This window comes from Notolepis coatsorum, assembly GCF_963971535.1.
Source record: "Notolepis coatsorum genome assembly, chromosome: 18".
Taxonomy (NCBI): domain Eukaryota; kingdom Metazoa; phylum Chordata; class Actinopteri; order Aulopiformes; family Paralepididae; genus Notolepis; species Notolepis coatsorum.
In genome coordinates, this window is record NC_140182.1 from 40,963,210 (window position 1) to 40,985,337 (window position 22,128).

Sequence of the window (22,128 nt, forward strand, 5' to 3'; positions counted from 1 at the left end):
AACAGCAACAACAGACACAGGACAAATACATTGCAGTGCAGGATTAATCATTTGAATAAATATATATATATTATAAAGTGTAAAGTAAAGTGCAGAGTTCCAGGTCAGTCCCAGTGCAGTATTTTCGCCGGTGTCATTGTTATTGTGCCAGTGTCACTTGGGGGCGGAGGGGGGAGGGCTGAGGCATTGATCAGCCTGGCGGTAGTGTTGGTCTGATGTGTGGGTTGGAGTTGAGTGAGGACAGGGGGGAGGGGTTGCTACTGCTGGCCACACCTCAGGCTCTGCCAAGAGAGATGTAGAGGAATTCACAGTATAAGATATTCCTTTTGGGGAAATTCAGACGTCATAGCAGCACAGGGAGGGGTGAGGGGGGAGGGGAGATACAGGTATGGGCAGGGTAATAGAAGAAAGACATAAATATGAGAATAAATAAATATAGGCAATAAATAATTATAATAAGTTACCAAGCAGGGTTCTTATGTTCATAAAGCCCAAAGTGTCCTGGAATGTCTGTTAGACATTGGCTTCGCAATTTGATCCAAATCTGTTCCGTCTTTGCAGAGGTTGTTGAGATTGCAGTCTACCGCAGTGAGCTCTTTTGTCTCCATGGCGATGGGCATCTGTCCCACCTGTCCCTGTTGTCTGCGGAGCGCTGTGTTGAGCGTCTGCTCCGCAGGGAGTCTTGGCTCCTGGCTGCATCCGTCTGCTGCATGTTCCCACACATCGTCACCACCAGCAGGGTAAGATCTGCCTGTTACACCAACTTCCACCCTGGTCTCCATAGACTCTTTTTCTGTTGCTAAACAGGGATGCTGTATATACTGTAGTTTCACACACACACATTTGGGCAAAGGGGGAACATCTAACCAGCTATGCAAAGGGCATTGACCAATGACCATGTATGACCAATGTAAATGTATGGTCTGTCAAATAGTCTAGATTGGTATGCGATTCAGGAGTGGATTGAAGACATTAACATGTGGCCTCATAATTCTTCCTTTTAATTATGTGGTTTGAACCTGCTACCCTGGCCTATCTCCGCCCTAGATGGGCTGGGCTGAAACTCTACATCTGCTGCCAAACTGCATGCTTATGTGTGGTGATGTTGACGTGAAGGTCTGCTGCGAGATCAAAGACCCTTTGTGTAAAATGGAAGCCTCATTGTTCCTGTTTTTATATAGGCCAGGAAATCAATTCCCATGGAGCGGCTCGACCACCTGAGATCCCAGCTGAGTTCCACTACACACCCAGAGCTGATCACTCAGCTGGAGGAAGTCATCGGAAAACTAGACCCACTGGACTCCGCTTCCAGCAGTCGCAGAAGCAGCATCTCTTCTCATGTAAGTTGGAACAACCAACTGTAGATCACTTCTCTGTCTCTTATTGTTGCTTATATTAATAGTTTGCTGTAGAACCCAAATTGACTGCCTGCTCAATACACACCTCTCTGTAATCCTGTGTGGATACATGATGATATTGTATTAATGTATGTTATGTTGATATTCCAGGAGAGCTTCAATGTTCTGGACTGTGGAATCTATCGTGTCATCAGCCGCAGAGGGAGCCAATCGGATGAGGAGACCAGCTCTCTCGCCAACCAATCGATGTTGGAGGAGGAGCGGCTGAAGGAGTTCAGTTTGGGTCAGGAGGAGGATCAGGTGGACCATGGTGAGGAGCTGATACTGCTCAATACTATATAAATACTATATAAATACTGCGTTCAGACCATGGTGAGGAGCTGATACTGCTCAATACTATATAAATACTATATAAATACTGCGTTCAGACCATGGTGAGGAGCCGATACTGCTCAATACTATATAAATACTATATAAATACTGCGTTCAGACCATGGTGAGGAGCTGATACTGCTCAATACTATATAAATACTATATAAATACTGCGTTCAGACCATGGTGAGGAGCTGATACTGCTCGATACTATATAAATACTATATAAATACTGCGTTCAGACCATGGTGAGGAGCTGATACTGCTCGATACTATATAAATACTGCGTTCAGACCATGGTGAGGAGCTGATACTGCTCAATACTATATAAATACTATACAAATACTGCGTTCAGACCATGGTGAGGAGCTGATACTGCTCAATACTATATAAATACTATACAAATACTGCGTTCAGACCATGGTGAGGAGCCGATACTGCTCAATACTATATAAATACTATACAAATACTGCGTTCAGACCATGGTGAGGAGCTGATACTGCTCAATACTATATAAATACTATACAAATACTGCGTTCAGACCATGGTGAGGAGCTGATACTGCTCAATACTATATAAATACTATACAAATACTGCGTTCAGACCATGGTGAGGAGCTGATACTGCTCAATACTATATAAATACTGCGTTCAGACCATGGTGAGGAGCTGATACTGCTCAATACTATATAAATACTATACAAATACTACGTTCAGACCATGGTGAGGAGCTGATACTGCTCAATACTATATAAATACTATACAAATACTACGTTCAGACCATGGTGAGGAGCTGATACTGCTCTGAAAATACTATATAAATACTATACAAATACTGCATTCAGACCATGGTGAGGAGCTGATACTGCTCTGAAAATACTATATAAATACTATACAAATACTGCATTCAGACCATGGTGAGGCGCAAATACTGCTCTGAAAATACTATATAAATACTATACAAATACTGCATTCAGACCATGGTGAGGAGCAAATACTGCTCTGTACATTAAAGGAAAACATGATACTAACGGCAGAGACACACCGGCGTTGGTAACGTGGACGTGCCATTCTGGCGCGAGCATGATCCTGGCTTTTCACACCATTTCTCTGTGAAGCCAGAGATTCTGCTGCTCTGCTCAAATCACACGTAGAGGCGAAAAGAGACCAGATGCGCCGGCTGCAGCGCGGCTGGTCTGACCGGTACGATCCGTCACACAGGCGTCTCTTCCTGCCGCTTCGGCAGCCAACGTGTCCCTGGCGTTAGATTTATGGATGCTGACATGTTGAATCATACACAACTTTGAGTGAAAATAACAATTTGAACACTAAAATGAACATTGTCATTGATCATTGTCCCGAGAGACGACTCTGTTTGAGATTTTGACAAATTGGACCATTCAAGTAATTTATAGGTATAATATAAGTGTTGATGAACGAGTGTTCAGGATTTTATGTTTAGGGCCTATAACAGTCAGAGTAAGAAGAATGAAATATGAGATTGTGTCGCCCCAATCTTCATCTCTGTCATTGTTCCATTTTAACTGCTGTGATGTGTAGCCAGTTAGTGTAGCTAGCGTCACAGAAACAGCCGGGATCCAGCAGAACCACAGCACGCACTCACACACACACTCTGTATAGATGTGTCCATACCAACACAAGAGAGCCCAGAGAGGGGAATGAACGACCATTCATATTGGGTACAGATTTTATTAGTGCAGACAAATGCAATCTTACTTTATCATAACCGACATCCGAACGTGTTCATAAAATCCCTCTACTAATATTTCAACCTAGTTTCCAGTGAAAGCAGAGTATTGTGTGTTTTATTTTTTTAAGATGAACTAATTGGACTCTGTAACAATGCATGGCGCACTGTCGGAGGTGAGAATGATGTCATCCAGTTGGTAGACCTAGGAGGACAACACTGTTAATATCATCTACCTTGTCTGTCCCATTGCATTCTGTACATCTTACCCTTTTTATTTCTTTACATTTCTTTCCTTGTGCAGTATTTAATTTCTGTTTAATTCGTAGTGGCGCTTGGCCTCTCTGCTACATCCGCTTGCATGGTGCCCTCTCCCTCATGTCACCACACCGTCCAGTGCTCCATCCATCTCTCTGTCTCCCCCTCTGGCTCTTGCCTCCCATCTTCATTCAGATCCCCAGGGCGCTGAGCGAGTGGAGGGCGAGCGGTCTGAGCCCGGCCTCCAGTTCCACCTCCCCCTCTCATTCCGTCACAAACCCCCCCGCATCGCGCTGCAGGCTGTCAGAGACAGGTGACCATACTAGATGGAACATGTGTATTATACAACCTAATATAACAACCATAATGTAGCAACCATGAAGGGGCAAGAGAAGTGTGTGTTGCTTTGAGGTCTGAAATATTGAGCAAAAGGAGAAGACGCTGCACGCCTAAATATTAAAGGCAACCAACTTGTGTCTAGCCACGCCCAACTTGCGTCTAGCCACGCCCCCGCGGCGACGCGGCAGCATTATGCATGTTAACTTTAAGCATTGTTTCGGAGTTGGTTAAGGTTAGGGTTAAGGTTAGGCATTGTTTCGGAGTTGGTTAAGGTTAGAAGGGTTAAGTTTAGGCGCTGTTTCGGAGCTGGTTAAGGTTAGAGTTTGTCTTAGAGAATGGCAATATTCTTTCGGAGTTGGTTAAGTTTAGGCATTGTTTCGGAGTTGGTTAAGGTTAAGGTTAGGCATTGTTTCGGAGTTGGTTAAGGTTAGAAGGGTTAAGTTTAGGCGCTGTTTCGGAGCTGGTTAAGGTTAGAGTTTGTCTTAGAGAATGGCAATATTCTTTCGGAGTTGGTTAAGGTTAAGGTTAAGTTTAGGCATTGTTTCGGAGTTGGTTAAGGTTAGGGTTAAGGTTAGGCATTGTTTCGGAGTTTGTTAAGGTTAGAAGGGTTAAGTTTAGGCGCTGTTTCGGAGCTGGTTAAGGTTAGAGTTTGTCTTAGAGAATGGCAATAGACAGCCTATTTCCGCGCTGCAGCTCTCTCGCGCTGCCGCGGTCACATGGGCGTAGTGGCCAATCGGAGAAACGCAAAACACAAGTTGGTTGCCTAAAATATTCACGCGTCCTGCACACTATTTTTAGGTTTAGGGTAGCTTTTAAGATCATATATTCCTTTATTGATCAGGTATGGGCAGGGTCATAGAAGAAAGACATAAATATTTGCAATCAAATTTAATATGAATATATATAAACTATTAGTAAAAGTAAATGGTATACACAAGGCGCAGGTGAGGGTCTGTACCCTAACTGGCATGATATACATCATACGTTATAGTTTGTGCAGGTTTTGGTGGTTAACACTTTGAGTGCCACGGACGCGTTTTGTCGTTAGTTCATGCCGACTGTTGAATATAGCGTTTGTTTGTCGTATTTTTATTTATTAGCCATTTGAATTCATATTTCATCAATCGAGCCTCACGCTAGTGCAGCAACCTCTCTCTGAGCTCCATTGGGAAAATACCGCTCCCTATCGTCTCTCCGGATGGTACTGCACCCCATTGGATTAGATTGATGGGGGTGGGGGGTCCAGCATCCTTATTTTACTTCTCCGGCGAGGCATCTGAAGAGACCCAAGTGATCGCAGAGCCGTAAAACGCATGGAATACATATTTACAGTACCCAACGCTGAATCAATAAACGCGATCGATATTTGGAATGGCGATCAGGAATTGGAATAATCTTTTTGGAGAACATCTGATCTGAGGTAAGCAATTTATTTTACCAGTCTTGGGGTAATCGGATCTATTTTCACAGAGATATCAGCGTGTGCCCCATGTGTGTGTGTGTGATCAGGAAATGAGAGAATATATTTTTCAGATCGCTTCTCTAGCGTGCATAAGTACACATATACTATCTATAATCTAGCGTTTATTTGAAAACGATTAATAAATAGGCCGAAAAATTACAACGTTTTTTGTGTATGCCAGAATATTCCAGTAAATGCCGTTTATCACGGAATCTATATATTTTCCTGAAAAACTAGGGCTTTTCAAAATGCTATAAAACGGAAATGAACCGATTATTAACACTTTGGATGCCAGCGACGTCATAACTCGTTTTATCAGCCCCCCCGGTGAGTGCCGACGATGAAAGTGTTTGAAGTGGATGATGGCATTCAACGGGGTAAAAAGGTAAACAAGGTAGGCACTGATAGTGACAATGTTGACTGCAAACAAGTCATTGATAAGCGACGGGCAGATTAGACACATAGCCATAATTTAAAACGGAGATTATGCGTTCACAACGCTATCATTGAAGTGGGTGCTGGCATTCAACGGGGTTTTACCATGTTAACAAGTGGCAACCAAAGTGTTAAGAGTCGGACACACTTAGTGGTCAGACATTCCTAATAGTTATTGAGTTCTACAGCCTTTAGTTCTTTAAGCTTGGAAAAATTACTGAATTTATTAATTTATTATAACATGGGTCACATGACAATTAATTTGAGACACTTGGTCCCTGCCACGGTTATATCCATCAATGTAGCCTCACTGCCACCACTCTAGCCCTAATAGACTGACCAGGTGTCCCTAATTAATTGTCATGTATCTTAAATAAGATGTTAGTCACTTTGTTTGTTAGACCAGAGGAAGATCCACTGGACCGAAACTTTGTGTGATCAGTTCTGTTTTTGTGTGCAGGATGCTCTCCTTTTGCTCAAGTGATTTTTCTCAGACGCACCTGTTACCCAGAGTCTTTTGTTTAAGAGTGCAGAAGTGTTTTTCTGATTGTTAAAGGGGCACTTCACCAAAAAAACATGCTGAATTATTTTGCATGTCATCTCGCACACATCCACAAATTCTAAAACTGTTTTGCCTACATTAATTTATTTTCACAGTTGATGTCATCGGGGACATTGAATCCTTGTGTTGTGTTAATTACAGCTCAATGAAAAAAATAAAATGGCAATACCTTGTCTTATAGACCACCGCAACACTTCTGGGATTCTGAAATCATGGGAGAGAGAGCGGGGGGAGAAAATTAATGAATGTGGATGAGAGCCTCGACATTAAGTGGTTGTTGCTATGGCTGTGGGGTGCTGGGGACATGATCCAATAGATTTTTATACGCCAGTCTCCTGAACACGGCGCTACCAATCCCAAGTCGATCGGCAGAGCTATAGTCGCTTTTTTGCACCTACTCCCAAACTACGCATGCGCAGATTGCCCACGGAGTCTAGGTCTATCAATCTGCGCATGCGTAGTTCGGGAATAGGTGCCAAAGCGTTTCTCTGCCGAGAAAGTGGCGATCGACTTGGGATTGGTCGCGCCGTGTTCAGGAAACTCGGGCGTATACAAATCTATTGGATCATGTCTCCAGCACCCCCACAGCCATAGCAACAACCACGTAATGTCAAGGCTCTCATCCACATTCATTAATTTTCTCCCCCCGCTCTCCTCCATGAGCTCAATGTAACGTGGAAGTGCAGTGGTCTATAGGGACTGCTACCTTATAATTTCATTGAGTTGTAATTAAGGATTAATTTACATTTAGTAATTTCACATTTACTCATTCAGCTGATGCTTTTATCTAAAGCCAGCAGGGAGGGGACAACTCTGGCAGCTAAGGGTAAGTAATATTGTTTGTCAAAACAGTGTCGAACTTGAGTGCATAATAGTATAGACATATTAGTATAGTAGGTAGGCACAGTATATTACTTAGTAGCAAAGTACATAATAGTAAAGGAGTAAAACAGTAAGAATTCCGAAGAAGATTCAATGTCCCAAATTACATCACTGGTGGCAAAATGGTTTAGAGTTTTTGGATGTGTGTGAGATTATGTGCAAAATAAATCTGCATTGTTTTTTTGGTGAAGTGCCCCTTTTTAATATTGAAACTAGTGTTTCTATGGGAAGTGAAACTCCTGAAATGGCATCATTTACTTCCTCATTTTCCTTTTCATTTCAATTCATATTATTCATCACTACATCTGGTATGTCTCTGTATTGTCATGCAGGACTCTGAATCGTGAAGGCCTAAGTGGTTGTTTTTACTCAAGTTTCTATTGTGTTTGCCCAGCGTCTCTAGTTTTGTTAAGAAGACAACGGAGAAGATCAACACCCTCCAGATGAACTCTGACCTCTGGCCACGACCTGACCCCAGAGAGGCGGCGCAGGTTGAAGCACTGGCCATCGCTGCACCGACTCCAGAGGATACGGAACAGGAGTAAGTACAGATCTATACAGGGGCCTCAATTTCATGTGTTGCATACTCAAGTACTCTATTTTGATTTCACTTTAGGGAACGTTCTACTTTTACTCCATTCATCTCAACCCATCAGTTACTAGTTACTTTGAAGAAATATATCTTGCAGAGAAAACATGGCAAAAATGTATGAAGATTATGTACTTTCAAATTTGATGTCAAGAGGATGGAATCGGAGCAGCATAACGACCACATACCTCTTTAACATGACCTTTAGAGGTCAATGGATGGAGGGTTGGACACTCAAGCACTGGAATACACAAACACCATGTAGAATGTGTACTTTTGATATTTAAGAACATTCAATATCAAACACTTAATCTACTTTTATTTAAGTATAATCTTGAATAGAGGACTTTTACTTTTACCAGAGTACAATTTTATCTGTGTATTTCTACTTTTACTAGTAAGTAGAGGAACTGTGTACTTCTTCCACCACTGAGTATGGGTATACTTGTATTCATAGTGGGCCTCATGCATGAAGCGATATAAGAACAGATCTCGTTCTTAACTAGCATTTCCTCTTACTTTGTTCTTACCTGGGATTCAGCAAAGTTTTCTTATTGTTGCTTTTTTCTCAGGCAAGAACAAATTATAAGAGTGGTCGAGAGCACTCTTACCGAAATAATAAATTCTTACCCCAAAACATTTTTATTAAAAAAAATCCTACCATTGGTTAATTGCCCCCAAATACGACTTTAAAAATACAGAACTTTTCAATAATAATTATTATTATAACTTATTGCGTGCGTTCTGTCTGAAATGGATTATATATTGCTGTTAGAACAGTTATGCTCTGGCCGCCCAGGCCATTGATTGAAGATTTTATTAACAGATTGCAGAATGGGTACAATACAGTACGGCTCAATACACACAATTGTTAAGGGGAGGCAGACCAGAGAAAGACTTTCATCTTGTTTACATGAGGGTCCCCCATTTTCAATTCATAATGACATTTATGACATACACAACATACAGATATACAGATATATATCATGACATTTATGACATGACATACAGATATGCAGTGCTGTATACGTAGCATAGAACGCATATTTAGAGATCGTCTATATCAGTGGTTCCCAAACTTCTGTTTTATGCGGACGCGGACCACTAGATTGTTATCAAGGACATTTGCGGACCACCTCGTATGCAAACCGTAAAACATAAATAAATAAACAACTGACTTAAACCCAGTAATACACGAGACCCTCTTCTTGGACCAAGTAGGTTTTGTCGATAATCCAATGTACAGTTACCCCCACCCGCCTACCCATCCCCCCCACCCCACCCCACCCCACCCACCCAACCACCTCCAATGTACAGTCCCCCCCCCCCCCTACCCCCCCCAATGTAGTTTCTACATCAAATGTATATACTCTTTTCTTTTTTTACTCTTTGTATCACAAACAGTACTGTATTTGTAGATCTGGTATGTCATAAATGTATAGATGTAGCAGTACTGTCTATCTGTATGTCATGTATGTCATATGTGATGAATTGACAATGGGGGACCCTGATGTAAACAAGACAAACGTCTTTCTCTGGTCTGCATCCCCTTAACAATTGTGTGTATTGAGCTGTACTGTATTGTACCCATTCTGCAATCTGTTAATACAATTTTCAATCAATCAATCAATCAAGACCCGCGTCGCGGGCACTGCGTTCCGTTCTCGGAATGGATTTGAGAGAGATGCGTCATCCAGTTTTGACTTGGAGAACGCACTGTATGCGCACTGCCAGTCATCAGGGACAGGCTATATATGCGGAGATATTCAGACTCTAGATCTATTTGCAGAGCCAGATGAGTGGCAACCTGTGCGATCGGCTCTAGTCTTGACAACGCACAGTCGTTCAGTATTTATTGACAAAGTGAAGCCTACAGTACTTTGCTGGAACGATCATTTTGCACGTACTGTATACAGTACGTGTATGCGCGCACTGCGGGAGGTGGCCAGAAGCTCGCAACTAGCCAACTACTATTATATTACTATATTAATACAGTATATTCCACTATATAGCTATAGGTGCTGTATGATGACAATACATTTGATTCCTATCTCATTTTGATCCATCGCAAAGCGCTCCAGCGCTTGAATACGGCCGGCGGATCCGATGCAGACCCACGGCTCTCGTATTATAATGAGCCTGCGAGGCGTGTCTCTGTATGCAAATGCCTTGTGCGAGAACGCGCATCCAGTTTAGAATGGGGTGGGATTCACCATTTATTTTAAATTTTATCATTCTTTCCAAAAGAAAAGAGGCCTAGAAGCGTGGCTAATGCTAATGGCACGCATACCAGAGGCTAACTGCCTATGAAAACGGGCACAGAGGCACTGAAAGAGGATTTCACCCATCTAATGAACACACTAGACTAGACAAATATCAAGATGTATCCATCAGTGGACCAATTGCATGCTTTTGCAGAGGACAAGAAGCCTTCAGTCGACTCCTTCAGACATTAAGCACCGCCCACAGCCCAAATGGAATGATACAAATATATATATATTATACTTTTTATTTTTTATTTTTTTATTTTTTTGTCGACCAATAGTCGACTAACGGCAAATTTTGGCCAATCATAGTCGACCATCCAAATCCTTAGTCGGGGACAGCCCTAATATATATACACTGTTGCATTAGTTGATCTAATGAAAAGGTCTCATCCAATCTTTATTTTAGAATGTATTTAAATTAAATGTAATATTATATGACAGACCTTTGAGGACAGCTTTCAGCGTGGCAGCTCCCACCCTCTGGAACTCCCTCCCTGCAGAACTCCGCAACGCCCCAACTCTGGACTCCTTAAAAAAAATCAACTTGGCCTTTGACCACTAATTTCCTACTTGGAAATGTTGTGTCTGTCCATCATGTTTGTTATTTTAGTTTTTTCCCCCAATGTAAAGCGACCTTGGGTTTTATGAAACGCACTATATAAAACAAAGTTATTATTATTATTATGACTTCAATATCAGACGGATTTGCTGCCAATACGCAATGCTGCCATTGGTATGATGAATTCTTACAGATATTATATAAAAGCAGTGAATTATATTTTCCGTACTGTATAACCCTTGATATTGTTTGTTGCATCTTGCACAGGGTATATATGGAATTGCCAAACCCAGAGACTGACCTACAGGAACTTAGAACGGCCACCGAGCGAGCGATGTGAGTACAGCATACAGACTGCAACATCTCAAGATAATTTCTGCTGACTTTTATAGTATGAATTCAACCCCTGGTGGTTTTTAACGTTCTGTTTTTGCTGATATCAGCTGCCAGATCCAGGATCCTTTGGTTCTCTTGGACCCAGCTTGCCTGGGAGAGGCTCTGCTGGAATGGCTGCCAGTGCTGGAGCGAATACTCGGTCCAGAGGAGCTGAGGGCCGACGGGGAGAGATGGGAGCGCAACCATCCTAAAGTCTCCTTCGACCAGCCCTGTTCATCTCCCTTCTCCCCAGAGGAACCAACAGAGAGTACTGCAGAAGAGAACAAAGAAGAGTCCCCACGTTCCCCAGAGGAACCAACCGAGAGTACTGCAGAAGAGTACAAAATAGAGTCTCCACGTTCCCCAGAGGAACCAACAAAGAGTACTGCAGAAGAGTACAAAGAGTCCCCACGTCCCCCAGAGGAACCAGAGAGTTCTGTAGAGGACAACGAGTCCCCGTGCCTTAGACGGGAAGAGGACCAGAGTGAGAAACACCTGGAGTCTGAGTCCGCTGAGGAGAAGCCTGCCGGTTCACACGGGACCCCTCCAGAGCCTGTTGGAGTGGGACCCCGCATACCTCTCCCTCCAGAGCCTGTTGGAGTAGGACCCCGCATACCTCTCCCCTCAGACCTCCAGGCGGACCTCAGCCAGCTGGCCACACTGTATCTAGAGCTGGCCTGCTTCGGTAACCAGGCGCTCCAGAGGGGGGTCGGGGGGATCGGTGTCACGCCCTTCATGCGTCGCTACTTCTTCCTGCTGGACCAGGAGCGCGTGAGGAGGATGTGTCTGTTCTGTTACCGGGAGCAGCCGGAGGTCCACCGCTCCTTCATAGAGGCCATGCTAGGTCAGAAAGCACCTCTTCTCTGCAGATACAATATATATATTTATATTCAATGTTCCCTCAAATTTTTTTCCAGTCTGAGCAAACACTCAAACCTCCTGAGCAGACATCAGCAACTACTGAGCAACATACGTCACCTGCCGATTAACCGGTTAGTTGATAAGCGGTGGTGTGTAAAAAATCTGAGAATCTTAATTTCCCTCAATGTCTAACATAAAAATCTATACATTTAGCTGATACACAGAAATAATACAAAAAGGCATATTATATTCCTTAATCAAATATTTATTTGACCATTGATTGACGATACAGAGCAAAGTCCTCCCTCCCTCTCTCGCTCTTCTCTCTCCCTCCCTCCCTTTCTCCCTCTCTCCCGCTCTCTCTAAACCTCTCACTTTCCCCTCTGCTTCATTCCTCCTTTCTCTGTTAGTCAGATACACATCAGAAAAAAGTCACTTGTTTCCAGACTCCTCTGGTCTTAGCTCTTACTTAGTCCTTTCTGTTAGTCTGTTATTTTTCCCATCTGTCCTTCTCAGTTCTCCAGTGGTTGTACACAGGGCTTGACATTAACTTTTTAGCTCACCAGCCACTGTGGCTAGTGGTTTTCCAAAGTCACTAGCCACTCAGCATTTTCACCAGCCAAAAATCACACACACACATACACACACACACTCTATCAAAATATCCAGTTTTTTTTTTATAGTGTAGTCTCTCTGTCTCAAGTTTGGCTACTTGAGACATAGAGAGACTCTCATACATGCGACGCAAGTAAGGCACACTGCGTTTCTAGTGAGAGAGAGAGAGCGAAAGAGACTTTCATTACATGCGGCGCGACGCAAGTAAGCGTGCACTGCGTTTCGAGAGAGCGAGAGAGAGAGAGCGAGAGAGAGCGAAAGAGACTTTCATTACACGTGACACAAGTAAGCCGCACTGCGTTTCAGTATGTGGTGCATCCAAGCTAACTGCTGTTTTTTAAGAAACCTCTTTTATTTTTTTGCACAAACGTTTCTGTGCGCGACAGATTTCAGATGTGCGCGGGAGCGTTTGGCCATGTGCGTGTGCGCGCACGGGCGCACGTTAGAGGGAACATTGTTTATATTTACTATATATACATCCGTCTGAATATACCTGCATATAATACTTTCTCTATACCTATTTATACACCTGCATAACCCATATCACTGTATGATGGCATGTACAATAATGCTGTATATACCGTATATATATATATTTTCCATATATATATATATATATATACAGTATAAATGAAGGCGTGTTGAATGTGTTTGTGCGTAGAGCTCAGCGGGTCCAGTAAGGTGGCGGAGGTGATTCAGAGAGGAGACCTGCTCCGGTCCCTGCGCAGCCTGCGGGAGCTGCAGCCCTGGAGTGCTTCTCTGCTTCTCGCTCACTTACACAGGCCAGTACTCTCTCACCCAATTAAAACATTTTAATTTGTACATAAAATACTGCTGATAAGTTTTATATATGCAAATAAAATGAGTTATGTTTGCATAAATTATTATTATTGGTGTTACATTATTATTATTACTCTCTCACTCGCATGCACGCACACACACACACACAGTCTATCTTCTGTGTTGCATTTGAGTATATGCAATGACCCCATGCACAATTTACATAAATACAAATAAGTCTTAAACAAGGGGCATATTTTAGTCCTTTTCAACAAGTTAATATAGCTTTTTAAGGTCCCTAAACATGCCAGTAAAAAAAAAAAAAGTATAATAAAAAATTATAATTAATAATGCATTCTAGCAGCCTCTTTGTTTCAGTGCTGTTCTCAATGGGCTGTTTCTGTGCCTGTAACAAGCTTCATTTGGTTGATGCTGAACAGTCTAGACAGTATTTACCGTGAGTTTTTACAATGTGAACGGTATTACTAACCGTCGTGTTTTATCGTGGTTATCATAAAAAGCGGTAACCCTTTCATCCCTATAACGGAGTTGACTTGACTCCCCTCCAGGCTGTATGAGAAGCACGGGGAGGTGGCCGTGCGCTCCTTCACTCAGTTCTACCCCGCCATCCCTCCCTCCGACATCATGGCCATGGCCCAGCAGAGCCACTTCCTGGCCTACCTGGACAATCTGGTGCAGTCCCGGGCGGAGGAGCAACGGTAAACAACGTCAAGCTTAACCCTTTCACGACCACACTACAGAAGGTTAACCTTTCACTACCACACCAGGTTAACCTTCTGTAGTGTGGTCGTGAAAGGGTTAACCTTCTGTAGTGTGGTCGTGAAAGGGTTAACCCTTTGTCGTGTGGCAGTGAAATTAACCTTCTGTATTGTCGCAGTGAAAGGGTTAACCATTTGGTAGTGAAATGGTTAAGCTACTGGTGAATGTGTTGGTGTCAACCCATTCAGTGCCAACCACGAGTATAGTCGGGTTTTAATCGTTATTTCTTTTATTAGCGATATCCATTCATTTTTCATCCATCCAGCCTGACGTTATCATTGGGAATGGGTCTGAGCTCGCAAAGGGCAAATACCGCCGCCTATCGTCTCCCGGATGGTATTGCACATCATTGGATTGGCTGGGACTGTGCATCAAGAAAATAAGTCCGGTCCAGGTTTTACTTCTCGGGCATGCAGCTGGATACTATTGCATTGACTGGGGGGACTGGCAGCATCGTGGATTATGTGTTTTGGACTATAACGTTGGATCAATGGACGCGATCGATATTTGGAATGGCAATCAGGAATTGGATTAATCTTTTTGCATGACATCAGATGTGAGGTAAGGCCTTTATGTTACGAATCTTGGGGTAATAATCGGATGTTCCTTTCTCCGCCATCGGAGCGTGTGTGTGTGTGTGAGGTTCGCGCCGACCAAAGATTTTTCAGACCCCGCTTCTCTTCGTGCATGAGGACACATACTATCGATAATCTAGCGTTTATTTGAAAACTATTCATAAATCAGCCGAAAAATGACCACGTGTTTTGTGTATTTCTCTGGAATTACTAGAAATCTCAAACTATACTCGTATTCAAAACTGTATAAAACGGAAATTTACAGATGAAAAAACAATCCGTTTCGTACATGTTGACTGCAAGCAAGTCATTGATAAGCGACGGGTGTATTAGACGAAGCGGTGGCAATCTAGACCTAATTTCCAGGAAGGGGCGTGGCACTCAATGTGTTAATGATTGAGGTCTGGATTTCAAGATTCACTGTGTCAAAGTGACATTATCCATCCTATGGTAATAGTTCCATCCTATGGTAGTGGCGGCTCGTACATAGAGCACGCTCAGGCGCTGCCGCCCCCTGGTGGAGAGAGAAGGAGAAGAAGAAATATTATTCTTTTGGTGCTTTTTTGGACTAAACATGTTTAAAATAAATAATTACTCATTTTAACACTATGGTCGCCAAAAACGCCGTAGGACGTCTTTCCTCGCCATGCTCATTCTGCCAAAGACGCCGTACCACGTCTTTGATATCAATATTTCAAAAATCTGTGAACGAAATCATATTTCTCCCCCGGAGACTTGAGATGTACTGTTGATCCCCTCTCAACTCTCCAACGGTTCAAGAGCGCCATCAGGTGGCCGATCGGCGGATCGCCCAGAGCGGAAACAGGAAATGGAAGCTGGTGCTCATTTCAATTCGGTCCGATCACTTGGTAATAGTCCCAGGACTCGAGCTAGACACAACAGATAGCAATCCGTTACCAATAACTCGATAAATAACATGATTTGGACTTATATACTATTATACAACCTGGAAATAGATCGCGTATTTCTACATCCCATAATAGGAATATTTCTGTTCCACGCTCATCGCCCAACGCTATGAGGAAGCTACGGTAAGATTCAGCGTTTTTCTTTAACGTGTTCGATACTAACTGCTCTAATGATCATATCACCCACACTAGATGAATGATATAACGCTGCCCACGGAATTATAAACGATCCCCCGCCCATCCGGTCATCATCAGATGATACGTAGAAACTTCTAGAAGTACGTCCAATTGAAATTTTTGATCTCGCACAGATTCCTACCAAACTGTATTTCATCATCAATATAATGCATTTGGGGCTATACATCACGTTCTGGAGAAAGCTGCAGAAAGAGATGAAAACATACTTATACTTTAGACCATATTTTACTATGAATATGTGAATGAAAAAGTTTAACGTTGCTACACAATGAACAATACATATAGGACCTTGAATGGGCCCTAATAATGGCAATCTAGCAATATAATTTGGATGGAATAAAGATGGAATCCAGATGTGTTGCCGCTATCTGTAGTGCACAAATGCGTTGGCCTTGGGTTCTGTTAGATCAGATTAATGTTATTTTGCAGTGTTACTTTCTTTTTTCATTAGGAAAAGGTTGATAAATCGAAAACTGGTCTTATCTTTACCATCCCTTTCTTCCATACCTTCTAGGTTGTCATTTTTGGGGTCCCTCCTTCAACCAGAATCTCTGCGACAGGATTGGCTAGAGCTGGCACTTACCCACGATGCTCCTCAACAGTCAGACACCGTGACCCCTGACGGACTGCCCAGGTCTCAGTTCTCTTATATTGAAATGCTGAAATTATATTAATCATATTCGTTCTCATACTAAGGTGTGATCCTTTTTTTTTATCGTAGGTGGCGTTCTCATTATTTCAGTTGGGGTTATGGACGCCTCCTGTCTCTCCTGGTCCACCTTCCTGCAGACCTGGCCTCAAAACAGAAGATGGCAGAGAGCTGTCGCAGCTATGGGTACTATGACTATTATTCTGTCCCAGGAGACTGACATTTTCCAAATAGCTAAGTCACCCCCTGGGTTTCAGCTGCACTCATGTTACTAGTTTTAGTGGTGCTGCATGCTCTCTGCATGCTTAACAACCTTAGATGTGTAGCTTTCCAAAGAGCTATCTGGTGTGATCCTAGCCCTTCCAGAAGCTCTGTAATCCAGCTCGGGAGAGCAGTGTCCTTTTTGGAGCCTTTATAAAATTAATATGAATTACATGTAGCTATTGGTTACATATGACTTGTCTTGGAAAAGCATGAATAGTTTTTTTTTATGTGTGCTGGGATTAAAGCGTACTCCCCCTCCCCCCCACACATTTCTGAAGCCAAAGAGCTTGTTCATCATTGTTCTGTATTATTGATTGAGATAATCTTTAGATTGATTGATTGAAAACTTTATTAACAGATTGCAGAATGGGTACAATACAGTACAGCTCAATACACACAATTGTTCAAATTTACGTTTTGATTTTAATTTAGTATATATAACTCATTTATACATACATATGACATACCTGTTGTACCATAGCTATTCTGATGGCCAGGTTGTTCTGAAACAAAATATGTCCATCACTTAATCTTGCAATACAGAGCTAAGGTAATACATGCATTATTACACAATCAAACCAGGGTTCAGGTTATATGCATTATTACACAATTAGACCAGGCAAACCTGAAATATGAACACATGGCTTAGACTCCATGACTGCGTTAGTGCGTTAGTGATGGCTTTGTGGTGATTTACTTGCATTGTGATGTGTATTTTGCATGTAGATACTGGACTGGATACCTGCACCTGTGCTGTGAACTCCATCGTCGTACAGAGGCTTTCTCCACCATTTGTCAGTTGGATGACATTAACCTGCTTGAAGAGCCTCATGGTAGTAATGTTTTCCTCCAAGACTCTCTGCTCCGTGCCCCCAAACACTAAAGTCTCAAGCATAACACTGCCTTTGTGATCCTCTCCCTCTGTCATCGTCAGGCGTTGTGCCTCAGACCTTGGACGAATGGAAGGTTCTGATCCAGTTGTCTCAGCAGTGCAGCAGCGCGTCAGAACCAATCCCAGCTTCCAACGGGAGCAGCCTGGCCAACGGCTCCGCAGAGTGCAGCAGCAGCAGGCGGGTCAGCCCGGAGAACCTGACCCTGAGGCTGGCTAGAACGCTGGGTCCTGACCACGCCTTGGCCACCCTGCAGGAGTGTGGAGTGGAGCTGGTCCTCACACCTCACTCCACGCTGGTCTGCGAACTGCTGAGGGTGGCGGAGAAGAGGCAGAGGTGGGTCAGGGTGCTTACACCCTCTACTTAAATGCAGATTTATTAATTTAATTTGTATTTGTTCTGTTCATGGTAATGCACAGTTCCATTCAAATGAAAATAAAGTTTCATAAGCACATCAAAGCACATCTCAATTTGCACATTCCATTGATTGATTGATTGATTGAAAAGTTTATTAACAGATTGTAGAATGGGTACAGTACAGTACAGCTCAATACATACAATTGTTAAGGGGATGCAGACCAGAGAAAGACTTTCGTCTTGTTTACATCAGGGTCCCCCATTTTCAATTCATCATAACATATATGACATACATGACATACAGATAGACAGTACTGCTACATCTATACATTTATGACATATCAGATTTGCAAATACAGTACTGTTTGTGATACAAAAGTGTCCAGAAAAGGAGTGTATATACATTTGGCGTAGAAACTGTACATTGGAGGAGGTTGGGTGGGTTGGGTGAGGGCTGTACATTGGAGGTGGGGGGGGGGGGGGGGGGGAGAAAATCTTATTTAGCTTGCCCCTTACTCAAAACAATAAATAAACAATAGAAATATATTGTCTGCCAATTACAATTATTTATCTAGCAATACTTACAATAACGTGAGAAAAAAAGAAGTCATAGGGAAAGCTATTGCCCCTCAACTTCATAAAGTCTGATTGTTCTTTCTTTATAAATGTTCTTGAACTGAAAGATGCTCTTAAAATCATTCTGTAGAGAATACACATCTGCTTTAAAGTAGTCCTACTGATTCTATGGTTCTCGTCCTCTGAGCTAAAAACAAACAACTTATGCAAGCTTTCTGGCAATACTCTTTACTTTCTGCCCTGTACATAACTAATAATATCTGTAACTCATCTAAATCTTTAAGTTACATTAGTCCTGACTTAACACACTGTTGGTGTGTGTTCTCTTGAATCCACTTCATGAATCATTTGTACCGCTCTTTTCTGTCATATAAACAATGGCTCTATGTTGTTGATGTATGTGTTGCCCCACACTTATCTACTACAATTATCAAGTATTTCAAATCAAACTGACTATGAGGTAGAAGTTCACATTTCCTCCCTTTCCACCAACGCAAGCCAGGTTCTAGCTCTGGGCCGGTGCTAGTGCCGGTTGACATCACTGTACAGGTCTGTATGTCTCTGGACTAGAGAGCCAGGTCATGACATCACTGTACAGGTCTATGTCTCTGGACTAGAGAGCCAGGTCATGACATCACTGTACAGGTCTGTATGTCTCTGGACTAGAGAGCCAGGTCATGACATCACTGTACAGGTCTGTGTCTCTGGACTAGAGAGCCAGGTCATGACATCACTGTACAGGTCTGTATGTCTCTGGACTAGAGAGCCAGGTCATGACATCACTGTACAGGTCTGTGTCTCTGGACTAGAGAGCCAGGTCATGACAGCACTACCCGGCATTACATCTCTGTTGTCGGCTAACTGCTGGCATCCAGAGCAATGGCTCTGCTAGCATCCGCAGCGACGTCATTCTCCTTCCTCCCAATTGATTGGTGTTGCTGCAGATGCTAGCAGTTAACTGATTCGTTTTTTTTTATCTACTTTTTCTCCTCCTTTTTCTGTGATTTTTCTCCCATCCCAATTGACCTCTTGTGCCAATTCTCCCTCCCCTGTCCTGATCGTTGCTCGCATGTGCCCCCCACTGGCCGGTCGTAGGGAGGATAGAAGCCCATCACATGTCCCCTCCGATACATGTGGAGGCAGCCAGTCACATCTTTTCACCTGCCAGCACGGACTCTCATTGGCGAGGAGTAACATGTAGGAGGCTCACACTGCCCCCGTCATTTTCCTGTCTTTGCTGTGCAGGCGCCCTGACCGACCTGTAGGAGTCGCTGTTTACAACGACCAGACTACCACCCATCGACTCTCCTCCCGCTGACTCTGCCAATTGAGTCAGTATGACGGCCGGCCCAAGCCGGAGGCAACGCGGACAGCCGGATTCGATACCGGTGTCTCTTGCGTTGGTGACGAGCTCAATGTCCGCTGCGCCACCCAGCCGCCACTGATTAGTTATGTATTCTTATCATACCCTTTTGTTGACCACACCCTGTATATCCCTGTGTATTTATTGTTAATTTCAGGGCGCTTATCCAGACCATGCTTGAACGCTGTGACCGGTTCCTGTGGTCGCAGCATGCCTAGTTTGGACCGACACCATCATCGGCTCTTTGTCGACATCTGCAACGGAGAGCCAAGCCAGTGAACCTCTCCTGCATGTACCCTCGTGCCTGTTCACTGCTGTTGAAACTGTGAACTAACTTGTATATTGTGACATTTGTCAGAGCTTCCTAATTCCTGCCAGCAAGTCAAAGTACATCCTCCCAGCAGAGAAATAAGACAGTATTATCCATTGATCTTCCCAGCAGATAAACAAAACAGTGTTATCCATTGATCTTCCCAGCAGAGAGACAAAGACAGTATTATCCATTGATCTTCCCAGCAGAGGGATAAAGACAGTATTATCCTTTTTGATCTTCATTAAATGTAATGGTATTCTGGATCAGATGTCTTTAATCTTCTGTACTCCAGACTCATATCTCTGGTGATGACAGGGCCTTACTGATTTAGACTTTTTATGATGAATGATTATGTTAAATGATTTTTGTTTTGCATGTGAGGTTAATCATAAACAGCCCTGCATTTTTTAAGGCTAGTCTAGCTATTAACCTCCTTTTACTGCAATGACAAAAAAAATGAATGAATTATGTGAATACAATGAAAAGAAAACTGTTGAAATGTTCTAATCTATTAATATTTATGTGAATAAAAGGTATGAACCTTAATATCTTTCTTTGTTCTTTTTGTTGTTTTTATGGAGCTAAATAAAACTAATAAACAAATGACGCTCGTCAATCTAGTACTGTAGGTTACAACTGTAGACGTTTATTGTTGCCTGCACTAAAAGAGTGGCTCTTCTAGCCGGTGCAGCGATGTTGTGTAATGGATGAGTAGGTCACCAGAGATGATGTTAATAACGCCGTAATGAAATGAGGCTTTTGACTCGTGCGATTGTATCACACCACCTGGGACATCAAAGGGAAGGAGAGCGTAGGAGGAAGTTGAGAGTTCTATACCGTTTTCGTTTGTTTCCAAGGGGCTGAAGACAAACAACTCTACTGTTGGGAGTAATGTACAGTGCAACATTAATTGAAAGGTGTGATCACCTCAACCTTCCAATACCATCCAGTCCTTGTACTTTATTATCCCCTCCCACACACAGGAGCGGATCATTCTGTAATTCCCCTTTCCCTCATCTGCTGTCCTGCCCCCCCCCCCCCCCCCCCCCCCTTCCTTCTTACCATAGCCCACCTGTTTGTGTGTCATTGGAGGCCCTGGCAGGGTGACCATCAGATTCAAGGGTCCGGCATGCGGGAGAGACACTGACACACTTGTAATGAGAGAGAGTCAATATTGAAGACTGAAAGAGTCCATTTGGCTGCTCATCACGTATAATTGGGACTGCGGTTGTACTTTTGAAAAGAGTGCCGCTCACACGAATACGAAGAAGGAACAAGTATTTTTGTGAAATGAACGTGAACAAAACAATTTAACAAGTGATGACTGCTGAATGTACCCTGTTTCAAAGGGTCATACTGTAGAAACTGAAGGCACTGAAGTTGTTGGGTGTTCATCTCGAGGTTTTGCAGTATGTAGCCTAAAGGCAGCTCCATGTTTACAGCGGAGTTGTGTGTAATGTATATAGTCTCATGAATATATGGACCGAGACAAATTTAAACTTTTCTCTCAAGGGACAGACTTAAAGGTACACTATGTAGTTTTGGGAAACAAGCTTAGAAAGCTACCTGAACGGTTCCTGTTTCGCTGTTGTTGCTTAGCAACATATTTACCATTAGGCGTACGTAGAAGTATTTTCAATGATGTGGCTTAATGTTTCATTTGTATTCATTATTCTAAGAATTACTTGTGTGTAGTAGTGAATACATTTAGTAAATTATAAGATTCCTTTATTGATCCCCTTGGGGAAATTCAGGCATCATAGCAGCATGGGGGAGGGGAGGTACAGGTCACAGAATTATAGTACAGTGGGCG

The 22,128-nt window shown here is 42.9% G+C and overlaps 1 protein-coding gene across 1 annotated transcript in view; it reads left to right on the top strand.

Moving 5' to 3' along the window:
• Positions 1-20,919, top strand: part of hps5 (HPS5 biogenesis of lysosomal organelles complex 2 subunit 2) — a 41,122-nt gene extending 20,203 nt beyond the window's left edge. The window contains exons 10-23 of the mRNA XM_084334812.1: positions 562-740; positions 1,182-1,340; positions 1,509-1,668; positions 3,891-4,008; positions 7,770-7,916; positions 11,058-11,126; positions 11,234-12,009; positions 13,303-13,423; positions 13,991-14,140; positions 16,418-16,537; positions 16,625-16,738; positions 17,543-17,649; positions 17,751-18,042; positions 20,160-20,919. Coding sequence (XP_084190938.1) covers positions 562-740; positions 1,182-1,340; positions 1,509-1,668; positions 3,891-4,008; positions 7,770-7,916; positions 11,058-11,126; positions 11,234-12,009; positions 13,303-13,423; positions 13,991-14,140; positions 16,418-16,537; positions 16,625-16,738; positions 17,543-17,649; positions 17,751-18,042; positions 20,160-20,220 — 2,573 coding nt within the window. The 3' untranslated portion in view covers positions 20,221-20,919. The remainder of the gene's footprint in view (positions 1-561; positions 741-1,181; positions 1,341-1,508; positions 1,669-3,890; positions 4,009-7,769; positions 7,917-11,057; positions 11,127-11,233; positions 12,010-13,302; positions 13,424-13,990; positions 14,141-16,417; positions 16,538-16,624; positions 16,739-17,542; positions 17,650-17,750; positions 18,043-20,159) is intronic.
• The last annotated feature ends 1,209 nt before the right edge of the window (positions 20,920-22,128 follow it).